Source organism: Haliotis rufescens, unplaced genomic scaffold (genome assembly GCF_023055435.1).
Source record: "Haliotis rufescens isolate VD_foot unplaced genomic scaffold, xgHalRufe1.0.p SCAF_4, whole genome shotgun sequence".
Classification (NCBI taxonomy): Eukaryota; Metazoa; Mollusca; class Gastropoda; order Lepetellida; family Haliotidae; genus Haliotis; species Haliotis rufescens.
Window position 1 is genome coordinate 57,242,821 of NW_025964112.1, and position 26,302 is coordinate 57,269,122.

A 26,302-nucleotide genomic window follows, 5' to 3' on the forward strand; every position below is an offset into this window, starting at 1 on the left:
GACAGAACCATATCACATATGGTGGGAAAGACCCGTGAAGATCCGGGTTAGAATATGTCTTCTGCAACCCATACTTGCTGTAACGGGCGACTATGCTTGTCGCAAGAGGCAACTATTGGGATCGGATGGTCAGGCTCGCTGACTTGGTTGATGCATGTCATCGTATCCCAAGTGCTTCGATCGATGCTCATGATGTCAAACACTGGATTGTCTGGTCCAGGTTCGATTATTGACAGACCGCCGCCATATACCTGGAATATTGCTGAGTGCGGCGTTAAGCAACAAACAAACATGATCAGACAACATTTGCTACTAAGGATGCAACTTATGCCCCCTTAATTTAAACAGATGCATAGGCATGTTTGAAACTGGGTCAAAACAACGTCCCGTTGAAAACGTCTTTGATGTCAGCCAAAGTGTGATCAGCAGGGCATAGAATCGCTACCAGATGTTTGGATCGGTTTGACGGTGGTCGACAGCGTTCCACCACACAGCGGGTAGACATGTTTCTCTTGATTGCAGCAAGACGTCTTCGCCACACTCAGAAATGACCAGCGGAACGCCAGCGGCGTCAACGTTACTACTCAGACAGTGCGAAATCGTCTCCCCTGGGAAGGCACGAAGATCATGTCAACTGGACAGACCATGACTGGACTCCAGTACTTTTCACTTCACAGATCGTCGTGCCAGAGTGTGGCGTAGACAAGGAGAAAGATTTCAGGATTCCAAAGTAGCCGGACATGACCGCTGCGAGAGGGCACAATCATAGTTTGGGGTGGGATCAGTATTTGTTTGTTTGTTTGTTGTTTAACGCCGCACGTCAGCTACATGACGACGGGTGGGATCAGTAGAACTGGAAGAACCGATCTCCGTGTCCTACAGTGGGGCACTATGACAGGTGTGCACTTCAAAGAGTGACCAGCCCGGTCACCTGACCTCAACCCCGTCGGGGGCACGGGTGGCCAAGTCGTCTAAGGCGCCGCGATTCGCTGTGCAGAGTTGCGTCCCTTGGACACGCCAGAAACCTATGATTGTGGGGTCGAATCCCGGTTCGCCCCGATTATGTTTCTAGGTTTGTCAGCACCATACCCGTGCTCGTGGGTTTCACCGAAGTGGTAAACGTCTTGAGACCTGCATCACTTCCCTGCTTTCCTCCCACATTAAGCTGACACGCCACGATATAACTGGAATATTGTTAAAAGCGGCGTTAAACCCAACTCATTTACTCACTCACTCAACCCTGTCGAAGACAAGAACGAGCTGCAGATCGCCCTCTCACGACGCCCCGTCCTTCTGGCAACTCTACAGGATCTCGGCAATGAAGAGTGGCACCATCCAGACACTTCTTAGGAGCATGGGACGACGGTGCCAGGCTGTGATCGCATACAGGAAGTTGTTTCGGACAATATATTTGAGGGAGTTTTCACATCCTGTCATTGACAAACTACCTGGACCTACACTCCATTACAAAAAAGAACAAGCATATTAAGTGTACAAAATGTTCCCATATAAAACATGCAGAATATTATGACACTGTTGACATACTACATATTTGAAGATGATCACACTGAAGTCAGTCAATCCTACAGATGAAAAAGTATTCACACACAACCCTTGGGAGCATGGGACGACGGTGCCAGGCTGTGATCGCATACAGGAAGTTGTTGTTTCGGACAATATATTTATTTACGTGATTTTTTGACGTGCCATTTTTGGTCAGATGCTCTTGTTTTGACGAGAAATCTAACTGATTATTGGACACGTTTGTTGGCATTGCGTGTCACATTACAATGGATTATTGTTCATTACACATGTATTCACGCAATATTGTCTTTGGCTATGTTAATGGATGCACACAATTTGACGCATTATCTTTTAAAATAGTGATCTTTAGCATATCTTCAGCAGTACAAAAATAATCGCTAGGCGTTTATTCAAGGATTTAAGGTATTTCGTACTGCCTTGCAACGTCCGTCTGTGTTCAAGCATGGGAGTTATGCCCGCCGAAGCGCTAAGATCACTTTGAGCGACGTGTCCTTGGCAGGGCTTAGGGCTGTGGCATACTGTCGTCAGGACACGATCGTAAACAATGCTTATCCTGATCACGGGCGGATGAATTAATGAGATTTAAATTTCATGATGAGATTTGTGCCTCTGTATGGGCATTTAATGAGGCAAACAATGTGCTGAAATTGTCAGAGGTGAGGTGAAATGGGGTTAAACCTCGCGTCCAGTATCATTGCACTTGTATAGCGACCTGCATGTACGTGTGTGTGGCTGCTTGTACTAGTCCGAACTAATGCCGATTTTATAGTGCTAGCCCACTGAGATACCATGCCGCAGTATAACATGAATACCCACTGAGAAACAGTATACTGACTCCCATCCGACCAGTCCTTGTTTTAGCCCCTTAATGACGAGCGCCAGACAGGGTAACAACAAGTATCGTCTTTCAACGTCTTATGGTATGATGCGACCGGGGATCGAACTAGGGACCTTCTGCTATCCGGGCGGACGCTCGACCACTAGACCACGGAGGCGGTTGAAATTGTCAGAAACTACACGATAAGGCAAAGAGTGACTTCGATGGGTTTAAGGTCCTTTCACTTGTTGGTTGATTTGTTCTTCAACACCGCACTCGTATTCCACCCTGTAAAAAAACTGAACAAACCAGTGAATGACAAAAACGATCCAGCTGGTGTGGGACAATAGCCCGCGATCAATCAAGACACTGAACCAGACCACCGACCCGTTTCGTCACAACTTGCTACAAACTAAGGTTGCTGGGTCCCGATCCACAAAGAGCTCGCAGCGTTACGACCTATCGTAACTCTATAGCATACCATAGGCTTACGAATGTTGAGCTACGATTTTCCGTGCATTGGGATCAGGCGCTGATGTACAAAATAATCTTGGCGCTAAAATGACCGTAAGCCTGTTAAAGTATGGCAGTTACCTTAGCGCTAAGATCCCTTTGTACAGGGACACCGTAGTGAGCTATTTACGCTGTAATCCCGAGGAACACCGCTATGAACAGCCGTATTTTGGTTAAACCAGTTTTCAGCTGAACGTCCCTTGTTGAAAAACTAAGTCCCTGGTGGTGCTGGTCATACAAGCGAAACACTTTGGTAAACCCTGGATCAAAGTGGAGAGTAATCTGTGAATCGAACTCAGACTCATTGATGACTGTCACTGTTAGAGAACTATATGGTGAACTGTTGGCGTCTGTGGGATGAACTCAGCATATGGGCCTTCTACTTTCAAACACAGACAGTAAGGAAGGAGCAGTGAAAATAGTTTATTCTCTGACTAAATGCCTGATAAATAGTTGAGATTCTTCATGTTATACAACTGTGAAGCTGAACATGTGACAGGACACACATATTTGACATGCTGTAAGTTGGTATATTAATGTGTGGTATGATGTTGTATAGCTCAATGTAATATTTTTGGAATTTTGTTTCAAAAACAAATACATCATACTTGTCATGCCAATGTCAACGCTACTGCCAGTACTGTTTATGGGACAATGGTGACAGAGTAGATTTTGTTTGCTTTTAGTGACCCATGCATTGTCATCATTGTTTCTGTGATGAAGGCATTGTCATCATTGTTTCAGTGATGCATGCATTGTCATCACTGTTTCAGAGACACAGGCATTGTCATCATTGTTTCAGTGATGCATGCATTGTCATCATTGTTTCAGAGATGCAGGCATTGTCATCATTGTTTCAGAGACGCATGCTTTGTCATCGTTGTTTCAGGGACGCATGCATTGTCATCATTGTTTCAGAGACGCATGCATTGTCATCATTGTTTCAGAGACGCAGGCATTGTCATCATTGTTTCAGAGACGCATGCATTGTCATCATTGTTTCAGAGACCCATGCATTGTCATCATTGTTTCAGTGATGCATGCATTGTCATCATTGTTTCAGAGATGCAGGCATTGTCATCATTGTTTCAGAGACGCATGCTTTGTCATCGTTGTTTCAGGGACGCATGCATTGTCATCATTGTTTCAGAGACGCATGCATTGTCATCATTGTTTCAGAGACGCAGGCATTGTCATCATTGTTTCAACAATGCAGGCATTGTCATCATTGTGTCCGCAATGCATGCATTGTCATCATTGTTTCAGCAATGCAGGCATTGTCATCACTGTTTCAGAGACACAGGCATTGTCATCATTATTTCAGGGACGCATGCATTGTCATCACTGTTTCTGTGACCCATGCATTGTCATCATTGTTTCAGAGACGCAGGCATTGTCATCATTGTTTCAGAGATGCAGGCATTGTCATCACTGTTTCAGTAAACATAGAATTGTCTTCGTTGTTTCAGTTAAATAGTTACATACATCATATGTATCATGTTGATTCCGGTTGCAACAGTGGGAAAATGCAAGTCTTATCACCTATGTTAGTTCAAACAGGGTAAAACATTGTCAGGTACATCAAATCATTAATGTGTCCTATTTCACTATCACTCCAAAACAAAAATACTTATGACATATGAAGATATAAGGACAGAATCCAAAAGCTGGTCTGGTCAAATATATGTGGGATTGGGTCAACACTGAGTATTTCGGTAACAGAGTATTCATTGTCTGAAGTAATGATAACTTACTCTGCTATTTAAACCACCAGTGGTTTAACCTTTGTTATCTACCTATTTAAATAATAAACACATAATTTAATGTCTTTTTCTGAACTCATTTAACAAGTTTTCCCGAGTCACCAGGATAGTGTTACAATCTAGCTCATATCATTGATATCGCGATTCATTGTGTATATATACCATTTCATGATATAAAAGAACGAAGTGATGAAAAAAAATAAATAAAAAAATAAAAAAATCCAGCTTCAAACTTTATACCCAACCAAGTTTTAGCAGTTTATTGAAGTTTGGCAGTTTTCAAAATTAAGGGTGACCCAGCGTCCAAGAGCATTCCAACTTCAGGACAACATTATGATGGTAAGGACAGCCTTACCTTTATCGTTAATACTGAAATAGTGAAATCCTGTGATAATCTGTGACCCTTGTTAACATTATGAGAAGCTCTATCTGATCAAGTCAAGTGAAACAGCCACAGGCAGTAAATGCAACTGGTAATAATATCCCAAACTTTGTGTTCCTCATAATAAAGAAGTTGACATCCATCTGTTCTCTTCCTTAGTGAGTGGATGTTGTTTTATGCCGCAGTCATTAATATCACAGCTACATCGGAGTGACGAGAGGAACTGACATTTGATAGCACTATGAACATTCAAGCATGATCAGCCTAGTAACAGGTGTCCATTACATCAGTAACATAAACATGTCATAATCATCTACAATTTGGAAACTACCATTGCCCCTCACACAATCTATCAGATCTATTTACCTCGTTGTGTTGTTAAATATGGTTAGTGAATATAAAACGTCAACACCAGAGAACAACCAGTCTAGACAACAGTCTCTGCAACAGACACACACTATGGTCATAAAAGGCCAAAATATCGAAAACAACATGTATATTTCTTTTCATTCATACACTGTGATAGCTATTCTCCATGTACAGTTTCAGAAAGATCACACGTTACTCATCAGTGAGCAACTAAAAGCACTAAGAAAGTAGAAATATTAACACTGCAAGAAACAAGACAGTATATCAGGGTATGAAACTCCCCAAAATTTCAGCCAGACCACAGGACTGGCTAGCTGAAATACTTGCCAGCCCTGACCAAAACCTGCCTGCCCACTATAATCATATGTTTCTCAGGATAAGCTAACAGGGTTTCTTTTTGGTTACATTTTATCATTCATCTTTACATGTGAATTAATGCTTATCATTGGGAAATATTTAGAATATTTTCACATATGAAATATAACCTGACCGTCGGGCAGGGGGATTTGAAAATCTGGCAGCCCGAGTTGAAATCAACCCGTCTCGGACGGTCGGGCAGGCAGGCAGGTATTTCGAACACTGAGTATATCCTTCACAACATCACACAATCATGTAACAAAAACACTATAGTGAGTGAGTTGGGTTTAATGCCACTTTTAACAGTCAGCTTAATGTGGGGGGGAAAGACTGAAGTGATGCAGGTCTCAGACGTTTACCACTTCGGTGAAACCCACGAGCACGGGTATGGTGCTGACAAGCCTAGAAACATAATCGGGGCGAACCAGGATTCGAACCCACGATCATAGGTTTCTGTTGTGCCCAAGGGACGCAACTCTGCGAATCGCAGCGCCTTAGACGACTGGGCCACCCGTGCCCCTCAAAAACACTATACTTACATGACAACAGAAGAGATCATCCAACAAGCAGTGTATCAAGGCAACACTTTAAACATCAATCCTTGATTTACATGTACCAACAACATGTCTTCATTTACACACTTGTGTATAAGTGCCAGGTACAGACAGTTAGCTTATAAATAAGCACTGGTTTTTGTAAATGCTGCACGACTTATACTATACATATAGCAATTTACTCCCGCAATGCAGAAGATTAATGATACTCACTGAGGTGCCAGATATCTGATGGGCAGGTGCTTGAGTGAGTGAGTTGGGTTTAACGTCGCTTTTAACAGTATTCCAGTTATATCGCGGTGTGTCAGCTTAATGTGGGAGGAAAGCCCCAAGTCTAAGACGTTTACCACTTCGGTGAAACCCACGAGCACGGGTATGGTGCTGACAAACTAGAAACATAATTTGGGCGAACAGGGATTCGAACCCACAATCATAGGTTTCTGGCGTGCCCAAGGGACGCAACTCTGCACGGCGAATCGCAGCGCCTTAGACGACAGGTGCTTGAAAGGTACCTGTGCAGTTATAAGAAGGATTATGGTATGGCTCAACTATTTAGCTTCTGTTTTACTACCATTATTATGCCCAAAATTTAACAAAAGATAAAAAGACATTCTTAAATTATGAATGCCATGATAACTGATAGTTATCTTTTAAATGTAGATGTTTGTAACAACTTTTATTTCATCATTTTATTTTAACGGAAGTTCAGCACATGTTTTGATATTGCTACATATATCCATATATTGACCATTAAATATAAACAAACACGAATTAAATCTGATTATGACTCTTGTGGTGGGTGGTGTTTGAGGGAGTTTTCACATCCTGTCATAGACAAACTACCTGGACCTACACTACATTACAAAAAGAGAACAAGCATATTAAGTGTACAAAATGTTCCCATATAAAACATGCAGAATACTATGACACTGTTGACATACTACTTATTTGAAGATGATCACACTGAAGTCAGTCAATCCTACAGATGAAAAAGTATTCACACACAACCCATTTGCCCCGCAAACCTGTTTATATATTTACAAACAATGCAAACTCTGGCTATCTATGCAACAATATAAGATAGATGTGTGAAAAATCACAAAGAACAAAGAAGAACAAGGTGTGGTCTATTTCATGATAAAACAATGTTCTTTCATGACATAATTTCTTGAGTTTCGAACATGTGCTCTCAACCCCATGACGCTGTTAATTGGACGACATTAATTTGGATAGGGTAGTGACCAGTGATTTGTTCAGATGTAGCTGGACAACGCAGATAAATGCAATGGCTAGTTGTAATGCTACTTCATTTTATTAACATCCTTAAAGAGACTGTACATGATGCTGATATCTCAAGTAAGAAATAAATGACTCATGGTAGTTCTTTATCATACAATAAAACACTGTGCCCCTCATGGTATATTCTCCCTGCAGCGTCTTACTGTATGATAAACAAAACCCCTTGCCATTACTTTGTAAATACATGCCATATCGCCAAGACAAGCAAACTGTCCTGCAGAAATCTGTATTGTTTAAATACATCACTTACAAAAATAAATACCATATTCGACGTAATAAGCGCCCCGCTCTAATAAGCGCCCACGGCGATATTTGCTAATATATTGACTAGTGAACAATCCCAATTAGTACCCCTTCCGATTGATCAATGTACACAGGACTTATTTATTGGTGTATAATACGTATGTTATATGCATTCTTAATTATGGGAAATTAAATTCTGGAAAAAATATATCTGTCGTATATAAACATTTCAGGCTGTCAGCATAAACCACGAAATTTACAATCTTTCAACTCTGTTTTTTTCACCAAAATAATATTCTAATAAGAGGCCCCTATTTCTAACTTTGAGAGCGCCCTGGGCGCTTATTATGTCGAATACGGTAATTGAATCTAGACCTTATTATGAGACTAAAACTTCAAACACAATCATAATAATGGATATAATTAAATTAACAATAAAACACACATTGAAATACAGTCACAAAAAGTACTTTGTAAATGAGAATAAATTGAGTTCTGAGTCAACCAACCTATAGAGTAAAAAGTCCCTGAAAATCTGGAAGAAACCCTGTCAAACACACTTTATCATACACATCAGTCACTGGCACAAACAGGTCAAATCTTGCTTCTCTGTCAATATCTTCATTTCAACATCGGAAATAACACGTCCTCAGAGAACCAGCTCATTTCGATAAATGGAACATACAGTAGGATTATAAATGATTTTTGTCAGTGGAACAATTAAGCACATTTCACAAAAATATGTCTTTTACATCTGTGTAACTTCCAACATGATGCTACTTTAATAATGACTGTTCCATGGATCAACTAACTTCAATTGCAAAACCATACTGTAAGGGAGATAACCCAGATTCACTTTTATCCAAGACCGGTGATCAATTAACCAACAAATGACAATCAAAGAGTATCATTTTATAGAGAAATTAATTTCCCCGAACAAATATGGCTTCACTTTGAATGTGTTTCCCAGACATTGAAATGACAACACCAGACAAAGAATGACTTCCATTTACTCCAGACTGGAATAATGAAGGAATTGCTTTTCAGGCAATGATAATTTGTGAGACTGGTGGGAAAACAAAGTGGTACCTGCATGTCAGAATTATCAATTATCATGATGAAGTGTTAGCAATTAAAGAGGTTCTGGGGTCCTTGATGTATGGAAAAAAGTATGGCTATCATTAAATTCATCAAAGTTGTTACTCATAACTGACATTTCATTTTTGGAAAGAAATTTCAGTGTGTCAGTTTTTGATTTTCTTCAATCTAACATTGCAATCCCTATGCATAAGAGTGAGTGAGTATGGTTTTACGCCACTTTTAGCAAATATTCCAGCAATACGAGGCTGGGGGACACCAGAAATGGGCTTCAAACAATGTACCCATGTGGGCAATATCGACCCCATGCATACGGGGCATGAGGCATACGACGTGTGTCACGCTGAGACATCAGTAAAGTTGTTGGGAATCAAGTGTGAGTGAGTGGGTGAGTTCGGTTTTACGCCGCTTTTAGCAATATTCCAGCAAAATCACGGCGGGGGACACCAGAAATGGGCTTCACACATTGTACCCATGTCGGGAATCGAACCCGGGTCTTTGGCGTGACGAGCGAACGCTTTAACCACTAGGCTACCCGACCGCCCGTTGGGAATCAAGAAAAAGCTTGCCAAATGTTGCCAGTCTTGGACTACCATGTTCAAGTCTTGGACCCCTAAATTTCCAACTGAGAGTCCCATGACTCGAACAGAGATAGACCCAGGTTAATCCCTGATATGCATTTGAACCCCATAAATGTTTAACCTTCAACCTGAGTGTGATGAAGTTTCATTCTTAATTTCGAACAGTTCATGTCTGAAAGAACAATAAAATCTGTCATGTGTTTTGCAGTGCCTGAGAAGCAAGACCTGTCCCACAGAACATACATTTGTTCAGTACTGTACAGGGTACACAAACAGGTTACTTCTTCTCGTCACCCTGAAGAAACTTGAAGGCTGAGCTGAAGTCTTTGCCCCCAAAGCCGTGGTTGACCATGGTCCTGTAGATCTGATGAGCTGCGGAGCCCAGGGGAGTGGCGGACTTGCTGGAAGTGGCGGCACTCTGAGCCAGACCCAAGTCCTGCAACACAAGACAGCAGAACTCTCTACATGTGTGGTTTGGCAGGGCGTGGCGTGCTGTCTACAGTATCTTTTGTTTCAGTGTGGTGTCTTGTTTATAGTGTGGAGTTGCATCAAGTGGAGAGATTGGTTGTGGAGAGATTGGTTGTGCAGTTGACTGAGTGCCTCTTATAATCTACATGGAGTGAATATTTCGGAAATTACTTCTTACTGAGAAACATGATTAGCTTCCTACTGCCATGGTTTCATTGTTAAGAAAAATTTGATCAACACAAATGGGACACAGCCAAGTCAGCTACCCTGACCACCTGATCTCGTTAGTCAGCTCTTATGACAAGCATTGACTGTCGGCTGCCCTTCATGTGAAGTGATAGGCCCTGGGGACCGGTTCTACTCCAGAATCCCGACAGGGGACCCTTTATTTTTAGTGATAGACTCTGGTACATACTATACAACACACATGGACAGGAAGAAATGAAAACAGACCTTTGCCATGAGTGCCGTCCCGAAGCCCCCTTGGTAGTTGTTGCTGGAGGGCACGCCGTCCACCACACCGGGCACCGGGTTGTAGACCTCGCTGGACCAGCAACGCCCTGAACTCATGTTGAGGATTTTCGCCAGGAGCTTAGGGTCCAGGCCCAGTCTGAAACACATCAACTTCCTGGTCACAGATACTGTTTGTTTGTTGTTCATATATATACTACTCAAAAGAAGTTAAGGAACATCCGATTCTTTCAAATGGCTACAGCTAATCTCTCATGACAGATTAACTCGATAGTCACATGTAAGATGTGTTCCTTAACTTATTTTGAGTAGTATATATATAGCCACACTAGCAATTACAGCTACATACCACTGCGCTATAACCGAGTTAGCCCTTTATTGAAGGGCGCAATAGCATAAAGTGGTCTGTATATAATCGAGGCAATGCAGTGACTGAGATCATTGGGATACGTTGACATTCATCGAACAAGTAAGTGAGCCCTCCGACCTGATCCCATTAGTCGCCTCTTACGACAGGCATGGGTTGCTGAAGACCATTCTAACCCTTAAGGGGGGTTCAAGGTTACTGATGGAAAACTGAACTACACTGATAAAACTAATAAGACAGAAGGGTCATAATAACTACTGTCCAGTATCATCCAGGTTCTAATTAAAAATGTGTGAGACAGCAACCGGGAAAGGGTATATCCCACCCTGTGTCAAGTTACGTATTACCAAATTATATCTAATTGCTTCGAGTTAATCTACACTTTTACATTAATGATTGCTTCCCTTGGTGATGACTGCAGCAATTGTAATCTCACAATCTACATGCATGGCCCATCTGAAGTCATTTCACTATTATTATTTCGTAGTAGTCTTCAAAGATATTATCTATACCATTGTATACTGTTTCATGTAATTGTGTGTAAAAGTCCCAAGAGTTTATATATAATTTGGAATTTGACAATGCTAAATAATATTATGTCAGTTCCCGGCAGTTATGAGTAGGGCCAAGAAGGGGACAAAATAAACGAGGTGAGGTGAAAAGGGGTTGAGGGTCGCGTCCATGCTCTCTCTCTCTCCCTCTCCCCCTCTAGATCAAAGTTATCTTGTATAGTTTCATATGATATTACATACATTCTCTCTCTATCATCAGCTCCGAGAAGTCAGTCTCAATGTGTTTCGTGAGAATATATAAAAAGATCCCGGATCTAAGTTAACTATTTTTAAACTGACAATAAACTGTCAGGTAACTGTCTGTGTGTGTGTTTGTGTGTGTGTGTGTGTGTGTGTGTGTGTGTGTGTGTGTGTGTGTGTGTTTACTAGTTCAGACTGATGCATATTTATAGTGCTAGCCCACTGAGATATCATGCCGCAGTTTAACATGAATACCCCACTCATACACAGTATACTGACTCCAATCCGACCAATCCTTGTTTTAGCCCCTTAATGCCGAGCGGCAGAGAGGGTAACAACAAGTACCATCTTTTATCTAGGACACGGCCGGAGATCCTACCACGGACATTCCGCTCTCCGGGCAGACGCTCTACCACTAGACCACGGAGGCGGCCCTGTCCGTATCACTGCATCGCTAAAAGCTATACCCATCGAAGACAGAAACACATCCAATCAAAGAGTGATCCTATAGGACAATGATACAGGGATGGGAAGACAGAATAGGAATCTCTGCAGGGACTCACTTCATGCCCAGGTTCATGGTCTCCGATGTCCCGATCATGGAGATGCCCAGCAACATGTTGTTACAGATCTTAGCTGCCTGCAACACAAATAGGAGACATGAGGCTGTCATGTTTGTTTGTTTGTTGGTTGGTTAGGTCGCTTTGACCTGTGAAGATTCCAGGGTAGAATAGGTCTTCAGCAACCCATTCTTGCCGTAAAAGGTGACTATGCTTGTCGTAAAAGGCGACTAACGGGATCGGGTGGTCAGGCTCGCTGACTTGGTTGATGCATGTCATCGATCCCAATTGCGTGGATCGATGGTCATGATATTAATCACTCGATTATTTACAGACTGCCGTCATATAGCTGGAATATTGCTGAGTGCGGCGTTAAACAACAAACCAACCAACCAACCTCATTGGGCTTTATGAAGGCGACCTGTAAATAATCATATCTGGACCAGACAATCCAGTGACTGATATTGTGAGCACTGATCTACGCCGCCTTGGTCCGATGTGACACATTCAGCCAAGTCTGACCCTCCGATCCATTACTCTGCCTCTTAGGACCAGCATAGGTTGCTGTAAAGGTTTGTTTTGGTTTGTTTGTTGTCTAACGCCACACTCAACAATATTCCAGCTATATGACAACGGTCAGTAAGTATTAAAGTCTGGACCAGACAATCCAGTGATTGATGTCATGAGCATCAATCCACGCAAATGGAATACCATGACATGCATCAACCAAGTCAGCGAGCCTGACCACCCGATCCCAATAGTTGCCTCCTACGACTAGCATTGTCACCTTTTATATCAAGCATGGGTTGCTCAAGACCTATTCTAACCAAGATGTTCACGGGTTGCCATGAGCTAGTGACATTAAGCAAAAACATGTTACCACCCAGAATCGGGTGTGAACCACAACAGGGGTACACATAACTGATCCTGCCCTCAATACTCACTTGACCTGTCCCGACAGCACCACAGTGCACAACGTTTTTGCCCATGAGCTCCAGGTAGACTTTGGCAGCATTGAATCCTTGGTCTGATCCGCCCACCATAAAGGTCAGGAGGGCATCGCGGGCAGCGTTCACACCTACACAGAAACCACACATTCGTCACCACTCGCTCTCCGTAACCTGCAAGAAGACTCGTTCCCCTATCGATGAATGTTATGTGCGAAAATACGACAAACCAATCAGAATGCGCGTATGATTTTAAGTTCTTCGTCAAAGTATCCCTCGGAAATAATTTCTGTTTTTACATATGTGTTGCATCTAAAAATATACCCAAGACACAGTTAAATGTGTTCAATCATACTGTATAATTTCGCATGTCCTGATGTGCTTTTAATTGCGTCTGAAATATAAATGATATATGGGGAAATATATGTGAACCATTGCGCAACGAGTTGACAATTGTTTTATGTATGCCCGTTTGCGCTAAGACGGAACCCAGTTGCAAAAATGGCCATGAGAGGGGCATGAGTCGCTATTCGGCTTGTCCCGGAATAACACGAGTTGGTCACGAATGAGAAACCACACTGGGGTCAAGGTCACATATGATTGGCTGGGCAAGCTGGCCGAAATTAGTGTTACTTTCATTAGAACTTAAACAATATGATGTAAGCTTGCTTGCCAGTTGATGTGGTAGGAAGCAAGTATGGATGCAGCCTTTTAGAAAACATAGTTTTTTGGACATGTTGGAATGGGGTGGGGATCACTTATAATACAAAAATTGCCTGCACATAATGTGGGCAACTATTTGTGTTTGTCAGCTAGAAATCAGCCCTCTCAGTTCATTCTTTTTGTCAGGGAGCCAAGTGGTTCCTATCATGAATACTTTAGGAGCCAAACCTAAGATTTTAGGAGCCAACAGATATCTTTAACAGATATTGTCACTAGCTATGTTGACTTTTAGGTAGCCAAGTGGCGAGCACTAGCTAAATTTAGGTCGCTTTTGGCCACCAAAATGTAGTAAATTAATTGTAATTTTGTAAAAAACATATCACTAAATGATTTAGTTAATGGTTTTGGATATGCCAACATGACCAGTATGCTTCAATGGGGGTGGTGTGCATACCTGAACCCCCCTACTCTGGCACTACATTTTGGAACCAATAGTGACACAGATCATAGTTGCTTACCACTCTGAGAAATAAGGGCCACAACTTGCCTTGACAACTGGGTTGCACAACTTACCAAAGTCTCAAGACATGCATGCACACCCCAAAGGATGCTGTATTCATCAAGAGGCTGTATCTATGTCCAGATGCACACGATACCATTGCCTTAGACTACAGTTGGTCGGTTGGTTGGTTTGTTGTTTAACGCCGCACTCAGCAATATTCCAGCTATATGACGGCGGTCTGTAAATAATCGAGTCTGGACCAGACAATCAAGTGATTTACATCATGAACATCGATCCACGCAATTGGGATCTATGACATGCATCAACCAAGTACGTGAGCCTGACCACCCGATCCCGTTAGTCGCCTTTCACGACAAGCATAGTCACCTTTTACGTCAAGCATGGGTTGCTGAAGACCTATTCTACCCCGATTCTTCACGGGTCCCTTAGACTACAGGGCTGGTGGGCACATAAAAGTTTGGATCATCTTGTGTCAACTAAAGCTAGGATTATCTTGTGTTAACTAAAGCTTTGATCATATTTGTCAACTAAAGCTAGGATTATCTGGTGTCAACTAAAAGCTAGGATTATCTTGTGTTAACTAAAGCCTTGATCATATTGTGTCAACTAAAGCCTTGATCATATTGTGTCAACTAAAGCTTGGATCATCTTTTGTCAACTAAAGCTTGGATTATCTTGTGTTAACTAAAGCTTTGATCATATTTGTCAACTAAAGCTAGGATTATCTGGTGTCAACTAAAAGCTTGGATCATCGTGTGTCAACTAAAGCTAGGATCATCTTGTGTCAACTAAAGCTAAGATCATCTTGTGTCAACTAACAGCTAGGATCATCTTGTGTCAACTAACAACTAGGATCAGCTGTGTCAACTAAAAGCTGAGATCATCTTGTGTCAACTAACAGCTAGGATCAGCTGTGTCAACTAAAAGCTAAGATCATCTTGTGTCAACTAACAACTAGGATCAGCTGTGTCAACTAAAAGCTAGGATCAGCTGTGTCAACTAAAGCTAGGATCAGCTGTGTCAACTAAAAGCTAGGATGATCAAGTGTCAACTAACAGCTAGGATCATCTTGTGTCAACTAAAGCTAGGATCAGCTGTGTCAACTAAAAGCTAGGATCATCTTGTGCCAACTAAAGCTAGGATGATCTTGTGTCAACTAAAGCTAGGATCATCTTGTGCCAACCTAAGCTAGGATGATCAAGTGTCAACTAAAGCTAGGATCAGCTGTGTCAACTAAAAGCTAGGATCATCTTGTGCCAACTAAAGCTAGGATGATCAAGTGTCAACTAAAGCTAGGATCAGCTGTGTCAACTAAAAGCTAGGATCATCTTGTGCCAACTAAAGCTAGGATGATCAAGTGTCAACTAAAGCTAGGATCAGCTGTGTCAACTAAAAGCTAGGATCATCTTGTGCCAACTAAAGCTAGGATGATCAAGTGTCGACTAACAGCTAGGATCATCTTGTGTCAACTAACAGCTAGGATCATCTTGTGTCAACTAAAGCTTGGATCATCTTGTGTCAACTAAAGCTAGGATCAGCTGTGTCAACTAAAAGCTAGGATCATCTTGTGCCAACTAACAGCTAGGATGATCAAGTGTCAACTAAAAGCTAGGATCATCTTGTGTCAACTAACAGCTAGGATCATCTTGTGTCAACTAAAGCTTGGATCATCTTGTGTCAACTAAAGCTTGGATCAGCTGTGTCAACTTAAAGCTAGGATCATCTTGTGCCAACTAACAGCTAGGATGATCAAGTGTCAACTAAAGCTAGGATCATCTAGTGTCAACTAACAGCTAGGATCATCTTGTGTCAACTAACAACTAGGATCATCTTGTGTCAACTAAAGCTTGGATCATCTTGTGCCACCTACCTCCTGACACTGGGGCATCGACAAAGGTTGCTCCCTTGCTCTCTGCCACCTGGGCCATGGCTTGAGACACAGCAGGGTCGATCGTGCTGCTGTCAATCAGCAAGGTGCCTTTCTGAAGCTTACTGAAAATAACAACCCAATGTGAGTGAGTGAGTGAATTCAACAAAATACTATATAAACAAGCATGAAATACTCATATTCCCGCCAATATGAGACGTTTGGTTGTGTGCAAGGCAAGGAATATTGTACGTTTTTCATGATCTGCTCCATAAAGGAGCACTACTGCCATTTTGAGTCTATGTCGAAGTTGTTGCCGTGGAAACTAAATTTTTAAAATATCCCAAAATATCAAAAGGCACCAGTTCACTACTATATCTTTCTATGTGCCAAGTTTGGTTAAGATATCTCTCATGGTTTTTCTGCTCCGGTTACGAAAGGTGACAGACAGACAGCGCCCATCCCTATATCCCCCTTCCACTTCGTGGTGGGGGATAATAATATACTGAACCACAAAAGAAACATCACCATGGATAGATATATGAGAAACCTTATTCGTCCAAACACTGTAAACATACTTTGAGACATATTAAAAAGATGAAACTTGGCAAAACAGATCATCAAAGTTGAAATAAAGTGTCAAATGTTCTTAAAGTGAAACACAACACTAGCCTCTGAGAAAATGGCATCACAAGTCAGTATCTCGTGTGTCCGCCATGTACATTAAGTCTGCCGTGCAACGTTGATACATGGAATGGATGAGGCATTTGATGAAGGGCATAGGCACCTGAGCCCACACTCAGAGCAACGCCTGACGCAGTTCGTCTGAAGTTGTCGGCCTTGGTCGGACGTTATTTAGCCGTCTTTGAATCTCGTCCCACAGGTGCTCATTGGGATTTAAATAGGGACTGGGGGCAGGCCACTGCATGGTTCTGATGCCATTCTGCTGGTGGAAGTCTCTTGTTGCTCTCGCAGTGTGGGCACGGGCGTTATCATGCTGAAACTCGTGGTTGCGGCGATGTGCCAAATGAGGTATGGCGTGTGGCCTCAAGACTTGATCAATGTACCGAGCTGCTGTGACACCATTGCCTCTACCAGGACCGATGTTGTGGGAGACCACAGGGCTGACCCTCTGTGCAAGACCAATTCCACCCCACACCATGATGCTCAGACCACCCCACGAGTCTCTCTCAACAACAGTCATCTGAATAATGTTCCTCACGACGTCGCCAGATTCTCTCTATGCCATCTGCCGATGAGATACAGTAATGGCTCTCGCCTGAGAAGAGGACCCTTCTCCACTGCTGGTGACGCCAATGCTAGTCCTGTGTTGCCCACTGAAGACAGTCCTAGCAATGACGTGGTGTCAGAATGGGTGGCCTGTGACAGTGGAGGTGTCTTCTTGTCAATTGTTGAAACACGGTGTCCGCACTTATGTGTCGCTGGTACGAGGGGTGTTCATTAAAGATTTCCCCTGACCCACTTTCGATGGACCTAGTGGAATGAAACATGGCATAGGTATTAGTCTTTCTCCACATAGGAACCACAAAGAGTTACACACTTATCCCATCGTTTAATGCAACTATGGAGACCTCGCTTGTAAAAGCCCTCATCTTGCGTCTCAAACCAGGACTTGACTTCAGAAATCAGTGTTTCATCATCTGTGAAACGTTGTCCCTTCAGAAATGACTTCATGGTTGGAAAGAGGTGGAAGTCAGATGGTGCAAGGTCAGGAGAGTGAGGAGGATGTGGAAGGATTTCATAGCCAAAGGACTGCGCTTCTGTCTGGGCAACATGAGAGTTGTGTACTGGAGCATTGTCTTGCAGGAAACGGACACCCTTGGTCACCATGCCACGCCTCTTAAGCTTGATAGCGTCCCGCAATTTCCGCAGCAGTGAAGCATGATAAGCTCCTGTCATTGTGGTACCCTTTGCCAAGAAATCCATCATCACTACTCCAGGCTGGTCCCAAAACACCGTGAGCATGACCTTGCCTGCAGAGGGTTGGACACGTGCCTTCTTTAGGGGTGGTGACTCCACATGCTTCCATTGCATCGACTGAACTTTAGTCTCAGGATCTTAGTGATGGACCCATGTTTCATCCTGTGTGATAAGTCTGTCAAAAATGTTTGCCTGTTTTTTTGGCACATGTCCAAAAGATCCTTTGAGCAAATGACTCGTTCCTGCTTTTGGAAAGGTGTGAGCAACCTGGGAATCCATCGTGCAGACACCTTATGCATGTTCAAATTGTCATGGATGATTTTTTCCACAGACCCTACACTGATCTTGACATCTTGTGCTAACTGGCAAACAGTTATTCGTCGGTCTGCCAAAATGGCGGTCTCCACTTGATGGATAGTGTCCTCATCAATGGCTGAATGGGGGCGACCAGGAATGGCGGCTGTTTCCACAGATGTCCGACCACACTTGAACTGGCGATGCCAGTGTTTAACAACGTCATATGATGGGGCATCTTCCCCATAAGTTGCTTTCATTTCATCGAAAGTTTCTTTTGGTGTGCGACCTTTCAAATATAAAAACCTAATTACTGCTCGGTATTCTACTGGCTCCATTGTGACACCCTACTCGATCATAACACCTGTTAAAGTGGTAAGATTAATAGTTTGGTGCTGCAATTCAGACATAACCCATAGATACATGTATCATTACACATGTGAAATTTCAACCAAATATGATAATCCTAAGTGGTTTGAGGAAATCTTTAATGAACACCTCGTATGTCCGCATGGTCTGTCGAGCAGTTTCTGCAGCAGTAACATATCTTGAAGATGCTGTAGCAGTCTGACAATCCTGACGTCGGGTGGTGACCCTTGGTCATCCACTACGTGGTCGGTCATCTGTTGTGTTGGTGGTCTGGTACCGTAGCTGGAGCCTGTATATGGTCCTTACGTGGACTTGAAATGCATTGGCTACTTGCCGGGCGGTTTGTCCAGCTTGCAATCGTCGAAGGGCTTGGTGTCGCTGATTTCTTGTCAATCTTAGCATGTGGTAGCCATTCAATAACAAATGAATGTTATCCGATCTGGGTGGATTTTTATAGGGCAAGAAATAGGGGAACGCATGTGCATTTCAATCTGCACGGAACTCACTTGCATCGGGTTACCATGGTCGTTGCTGTGATGCGTTTGGGTGATCGGTTTTATTGTCATCTGCTTTGTTTTTTTATAATCAAATATCATTTTTCCGGACAAGGTAATGTTAAATTTGAGAAACTTTGACAAAAATTACCCAGATATATAAATGACAACTTTTCATGCAATGGTACTTGGGGTGACGTTTCTTTTGCGGTTCAGTATATTGAATTAAAGTCACTGCATTTCAGCTGAAAATGTTAAGATTGTTTTTGTTTCTTGTTTGCATAACAGAAACATCTGATGATGTTCCTATATTGAATTTATGCAGTACTAATGGGTTATTGGCAACCATTAGGTTAGCAGAAAAATATTGGGTGGGGCGTCACCCGAGAAAAGTTTACACAATTTGGTGTCTTTGTCGCACATGTCATGTCAAAACTTAAAACTCAAAACACTTACAACCTAAACGTTTAGTGTTAAAGGGAGGCTACTCTTCAAACCTCAGAGGCCAAACCTTGTTGATAACTTGATATAATCTTTATCAAAGTCACGAACATGATCCAAAACATTAACGTCCTTGAACATCAAAATTAATTATATTAAAACACACTACAGTGTAGACAGGAAGTCTAAGCAATGGTGAGTGAGTGAGTGAGTGAGGTTTTACGCCGCTTTTAGCAATTTTCCAGCAATATCACGGCGGGGGACACCAGAAATGGGCTTCACACATTGTACCCATGTCGGGAATCGAACCTGGGTCTTCGGCGTGACGAGCGAACGCTTTAACCACTAGGCTACCCGACCGCCCCTCTAAGCAATGGGATGTGGTAGACATAACATCATTGTCTTACATACACCAAATATCAGCTATATCGATGTTACTAGATTTTACAAAACTCTCCTCCTAGTCATTCCCCGGAGCGGGGAAGGTTGGTGGTTCGATCTCTGGACACGTCATACCAAAAGATGTTAATAGATATTAATTATTGTTACCCTGCAGGCCTTCAGCTGAAGGAGATAAAAGAAGGATTGGTCGGCTTGGAGGCTGTATACTGTGTCTGAGTGGGTTATTCGTGTTAAACTGTGGCATGGTGTCTCCAAGGGCTAGACTATATAACCAGCATTAGTCTGGAGTAGTACAAGCAACCAAACAAATACACACACTCATGAAATCAGATGAGTACTGAACCTCTGGTGCTATTGCTTCACTTGATGTGTTCTAGAATCAAAGTGAGCAACCTGGTGCTGGTGCTGTCGAAACAATCTTGAACCATTATGATGATGCCATGCTATTGTTGATGCAGTTGATTCAGAAATTCTCTGGCCATGGTGAAAGTGCAACAGAACAATAAAAATTGATACTCCAGCAATATCACGGCGGGGAGCACCAGAAATGGGCTCCACACATTGTACCCATGTGGGGATTCGCAACCCGGGTCTTTGGCATGGCTAGCAAATGCCTTAACCACTAGGCTACCCCACTGACTCCACACAAACACAGTAATGAGATGAGGTATGGTGTGACACGCCTTGTGTCTACTGCTTCATACAATTATTTTATGTAGCGTCATAACTATTGACATTCACAGAGCTACAGATTAGCTGCGTATTTGCGTAAAATACTCCCCAAAATATTCAAAACCCAATTACTTTTAATTAACTTGCATGCAGAAACACATGCATTAAATGGAAAACTCAAATGTATAAAAACAGCATGCGTAAATACCCAATGAAGATTTTTAAACATGTATACAATGAAGCTAATTTCAGAAACACAATTACGGGCTAATTTACTTTCTGAGTTAAGCCTATAGTTGGAACCCTTATATGCATTTAAAACATTATTTTGTTTATTTTTGAAACCTCAAAATGTTAACTCAGTTTGGGGAAAACCCAATAGAGTGATGAATAGATGAGTGAAAAAATATTGGTTACCCTGTGAAAAATGTAATACCGTATTCGACGTAATAAGCGCCCCGCTCTAATAAGCGCCCACGGCAATATTTGCTCATATATTGGCTAATGAACAATCCCAATTAGCACCCTTTCCGATTGATCAATGTACACAAGACTTATTTATGCACCCTTAGTTATGGGCAATTAAATTCTGGAAAAATACATCAGTGGAATATAAACATTTCAGGCTGTCAGCGTAAACCACAAAATTAATCTTTCAACTCAAAATTCTCTTTTCAACTCTTTTTTTCACCAAAATAATATTCTAATAAGAGCACCTTATTTCTAATTTTGAGAGCGCCCTGGGCGCTTATTACGTCGAATACGGTAACCCAATAAAAATAGAAACCTTCGAGTAAAAACTCAATTGCTCAAAAAGTTATCTGGATCTCTCCATTCATATTCTACATTATACTACAAATACAGCTTGGCAGCCATTTGCAAATAAAGCACATAAATATTTCAATTCAACGTTTTTCATTGAAAATCAATAGGATTGGAATTGACTTGATCCTTTCATTTTCAAAAGTACAAAATGATTAGTGTATCACGATATGCAATCAACTGTTAGCAACAAACATAATTAGACACAAAAGCACGAATTAGTTAAATCTTTCACTTGACAGAAAATAATTATGTACAACTTTAACAAGCAATTTGTTGATAATGTTGTTGTCTGAGTTTGGGTTGGCACATTATTAATATTGCCAGATTAACATAATGAAGATAAAATTTTATGCAAATTTGGAAATTCACATGATAGTTATCTATGAGGTCTAATGTAATTACAGACCCGTGAAGATTCCGGGGTGGAATAGGTCTTCAGCAACCCATGCTTGCCATAAAAGGTGACTATTCTTGTCGCAAAAGGCGACTAACGGGATCGGGTGGTCAGGCTCGCTGACTTGGTTGATGCATGTCATCGATCCCAATTGCGTGGATCGATGCTCATGACAGAAATCACTGGATTGTCGGGTCCAGACTTGATTATTTACAGACCGCCGTCATATAGCTGAGTGCGGCGTTAAACAACAGACCAGCCAACCAACCAACCAATGTAATAAAACATTCAAGGAAATAATGCAAAACACTTTTGAGAGCCTGAGACACAATTATAGTTATGATTTTCCATAAGATTTTCCTTTGGATAAATCGGCGCCAATAACCACAATAAAGTCACCGAAAACCATTTATTTTAAGCTGCTGCTATCTAAAATAGCGTGAAATCCACCACAACCAGACAAACTAACCTCTAGGGGTTGCCCTTGAGGTGCCATCTGACAAGAATATCTCAAGGTTACTCCAAACAGCCATTAGCAAGTCATTATTTCCTCCGACCTCTAAACGTACTGTCCTTCCTCCCCCTCAAGAACATAAATATTGTATTGACGTCACACATGTATGTCCCAAAGAAATCCAACCGCACCCCCCATACTTGATGAACACAGGCCAGGGATGGACGGAATGAGCGCGTCAAACTAAGCTATAGTTATCTGTGCTACTGGCCCACATGTCTCGGAGTGCGTCACAAATATATATATATACATCATAACCTATATAGCACAATTTCCGATTGGTCCATTTCTTTTGGACATTGATTGTCATAAAAAATGTCCTAAAGGGATGGAGGGAAGGAGTCCAAGAAGCAACATTTATAAGTGCTACTGTACGTCATGAACTAAAATATCCTTACATACCTCACAAGAGGAATAAAAGACTGTCTCGTGGCATGAGAGATTGACAATAGCAATATGAAAGAAATAGTGCTCCTTAACCTCTACAGAGCCTAATATAAATTTGGAGAGAATTTAAACTTAAAATATTGCAAACCAACACACCAACCCCAAACAACCCAAACTTATCCACAGCTAGCTTCATATACATTGTATATCAGATTTCCATAATTTTTCTAAAAAGATATAGACAATAGTAATGACAAGAAGCTGATGCAGGGCTCATGACCTTGTACATGAACTGGTCTTATTGTAAAACATCTCAGGTCTCTGATGACTGTCAGGATTTTTAAAACAGTCATTATGGGAACATGTGCACATAGTTTAAAAGTACCCACAGTTTGATGATGTAAAGCCCAAGAAAGCATGACAAATTACACGTAACACAGGGATTAGTGATGTAGTGTGACGAAAAAAAAGCCTAGAGGTATGGAGTGTGTTCACAGATCGTTGTTGTGTGGACAAGAGTGAGTGAGTGAGTGAGTGAGTGAGTGAGTGAGTGAGTGAGTGAGTGAGTGAGTGAGTGGGTGAGTGAGTGAGTGAGTGAGTGAGTGAGTGAGTGAGTATGGTTTTACGCCGCTTTTGGCAATATGCCAGCAATATCCCAGGAGGGGACACCAGAAATGAGCTTCACACATTGTACCCATGTCGGGAATTGTACCCTGGTCTTCGGCATGACGAGCGAATGTTTTAACCCCTAGGCTACACGACCGCCGCACAAGTAAGAGGAAGTCAGATACAAGTTTGAATTTTCTTTACCTGCACATGGTGCAAGCAGACATAAATATCAGGTTGTCTTTTTCAACAATTGGTTTCACTGGTGCATGTCTTATAAATTGAGCCCTGTGATGAGATGATGTGTACAGAGAAAGTGAATGCATTCTGAGAGAACTGAGAAAGATGGTCTAAGTGAAAATCAAGGTCTAAATTTGAAATATCGCTAAAGAGGAAACATATCTAATGTGACCACTGCTACTACACAAGTGCCAAATTTCAATACATTTTGAACATAACTGCCAGAGTTATGGCCAAAAGAAATTTTTCAAAATGGTTTCCACGGTGGCTATATTGAAAATCAAATTCAAACCTTGTGAGTGAGTGAGTGAGTTTTGATTTTACGCCGCTTTTAGCAATAGTCCAGCAATATCACGGCGGGGACACCAGAAATGGGCTTCACACATTGTACCCATCAAACCTTGTGACCAAATTGGAGTGTCTTCATTGGTGGGAACAACTACGTGAAGTTTCAGCATCATTAGTAGTGGTTTCTGAGGAGAAGACTTCTATGACGGTTGACGCAAGACCATTGACAGACAAACAGGCCACTACTAAAGCTCACTTGACTTTCATCAGTTGAGATAAAAAAAGGTTACTGTTAGTTGACAATCATTTGAACATGTCTGATCCTTATCATGTTTTTCTGTAACTGAACAATTTGACATTTCCAGCAGGCCAAAAAGTACCCGAGCATACATCATCTACATAAAAGAATGTCCAATAAAAATTTGCCAAAATCATGACTATATCCTATTACGACACGTCTGTTGTGAAATCTCTGTACAGGGACACAGTAAACTTTTCAACAGTGTGGCGGTGTTGGTTACCACTTGACTTACATACATTGATTGATGCTATTCCTAGCCTGCTGTCCTTGTTCAATGCAGCTTCAGGTGATAATCAACCTTTGGTAGATCGCGCCAGACTCGTGGATACGTGCAGCAAGGGGGAGTTAGGTGCATATATAAGACTAATTGCCAGCAACATTTGCCTGTTATGTGAAGAACTCTTATACCAGCCTCTCCAAGACTTCAGCCAAAAGGTAGGTGATATATTTCATATAATTGCTATATGAGTGCCTGAGAATGTTTCAATCAACAACAGATGATGTTCACTTTGTGAGTTGTCATTGTATCAACCTTTATTGATGGATGGGACCAACTTCCAAACTAGTAAAATTTTCAGAACTATCAGGTGTTCAACAAATGGCTGAAGATTTTCTTGCCTTTTTGTGTAACCATGGTATTAGAAATACACTTAACTGGCTAAATTCAAATATGTGGATTTGAGGACATTTTGAAGAGAGCATCCAAACATGTCCCAATGCCCAATACAGTGAATACACTGATTGCGCATTTATTTATAAACCACATTATTAGGTGTACAATGAAGCCATTACGTTTGTACACAATCTGGATGTTTGTAGCAAATACAAGATATGCTACAAGTTTGTGAACAGATTTGAATTGTAAGTGTTTCTGATGAAACCAGTTTGTAACAGCCATATTTGATTTTTCTTCAATGTTCCACATTGTCACACAGGCCTTGGGTTATAACTTATATATATATACCATCTTGGTGTTTGTAATGATGTCAACTGCAAATCAAATAAATCTTTTCTTCAAACTTGGAAATCTGATTTTTCTCCTCAATAATGTCCCAATGATTAACTAGAGGCCCATAGGGCCTGTATCGCTCACCTGGATATTTGATCAATCATGACAAAAAATACATTTGCATTGTACATGTATATTACTCAAAAGAAGTTAAGGATCACCTGATTCTTTCATATTACTATAGTTAATCTCTCATGCCATGACAGATTAACTTTACCAATATGAAAGAATCGGGTGATCCTTAACTTCTTTTGAGTAGTATATATAATACTGCAAATATTTCGTAATTTTGACTGTAAGCATTTAAAAGTGGTGGGTGGCAAACGACAGCATGAATGTGTATTTCTCTAGATACAAATGTAGCATAAAGATCTGAACCGTTTCCATGTTGTGATCCAGGATAAATCATATTAAAGGTATTATTCTCTTCATAACAATCAAATGTATACAATGTATCTGTTTATTATAGGGTGGGGATGATATTGGTTTGCATGTTATGGTTAAGCTTCTATCTCCTTTGGGAGTGACGGACAGATGAACAGAAGGGCCAGTCCTGGTAGCGTACGTGCATTCCTCTCATTATACTCTCAATTGTACATATGGTTATACCATGTATACGGTGGGGATCTTAACTCCAAGTTATAAACTTTTTTTGGCCCCGCCCCTCAGCCCCTCCATTTGTACAATTGTGAATTCCCACCACCTGAGAATACTTCCAACCAAATATGGTTGATGTTCATCTCTAAGTTCCAGAGAAAAAGTCATTTAAAGCAATATTGCCAAATTACCTTTTTAGCCCCGCCCCTCAGTCACCGGTGGTCGGTGGTAGGGGTAGGGTTCAGCCCCTCCATTTCTCCAGTTTGAATCGCCACCACTGGAGAATGCTTCCAACCAAATATGGTTGATAACCATCTCTTAGCTCCAGAGAGGAAGTTGGTTAAAGCAATATAGCTAAATAACCCCTATTTGGCCCTGCCCCTCAGCCC

General features: G+C 41.6%; 1 protein-coding gene across 1 annotated transcript in view; it reads right to left on the bottom strand.

Moving 5' to 3' along the window:
* Window positions 1-8,066: 8,066 nt before the first annotated feature.
* Window positions 8,067-26,302, bottom strand: part of LOC124114372 (3-hydroxyisobutyrate dehydrogenase, mitochondrial-like) — a 31,941-nt gene continuing 13,705 nt past the window's right edge. The window contains exons 4-8 of the mRNA XM_048381765.1: window positions 16,143-16,264; window positions 13,084-13,217; window positions 12,143-12,219; window positions 10,443-10,599; window positions 8,067-9,957 (exon numbers count right to left, since the gene is read on the bottom strand). Coding sequence (XP_048237722.1) covers window positions 9,799-9,957; window positions 10,443-10,599; window positions 12,143-12,219; window positions 13,084-13,217; window positions 16,143-16,264 — 649 coding nt within the window. The 3' untranslated portion in view covers window positions 8,067-9,798. The remainder of the gene's footprint in view (window positions 9,958-10,442; window positions 10,600-12,142; window positions 12,220-13,083; window positions 13,218-16,142; window positions 16,265-26,302) is intronic.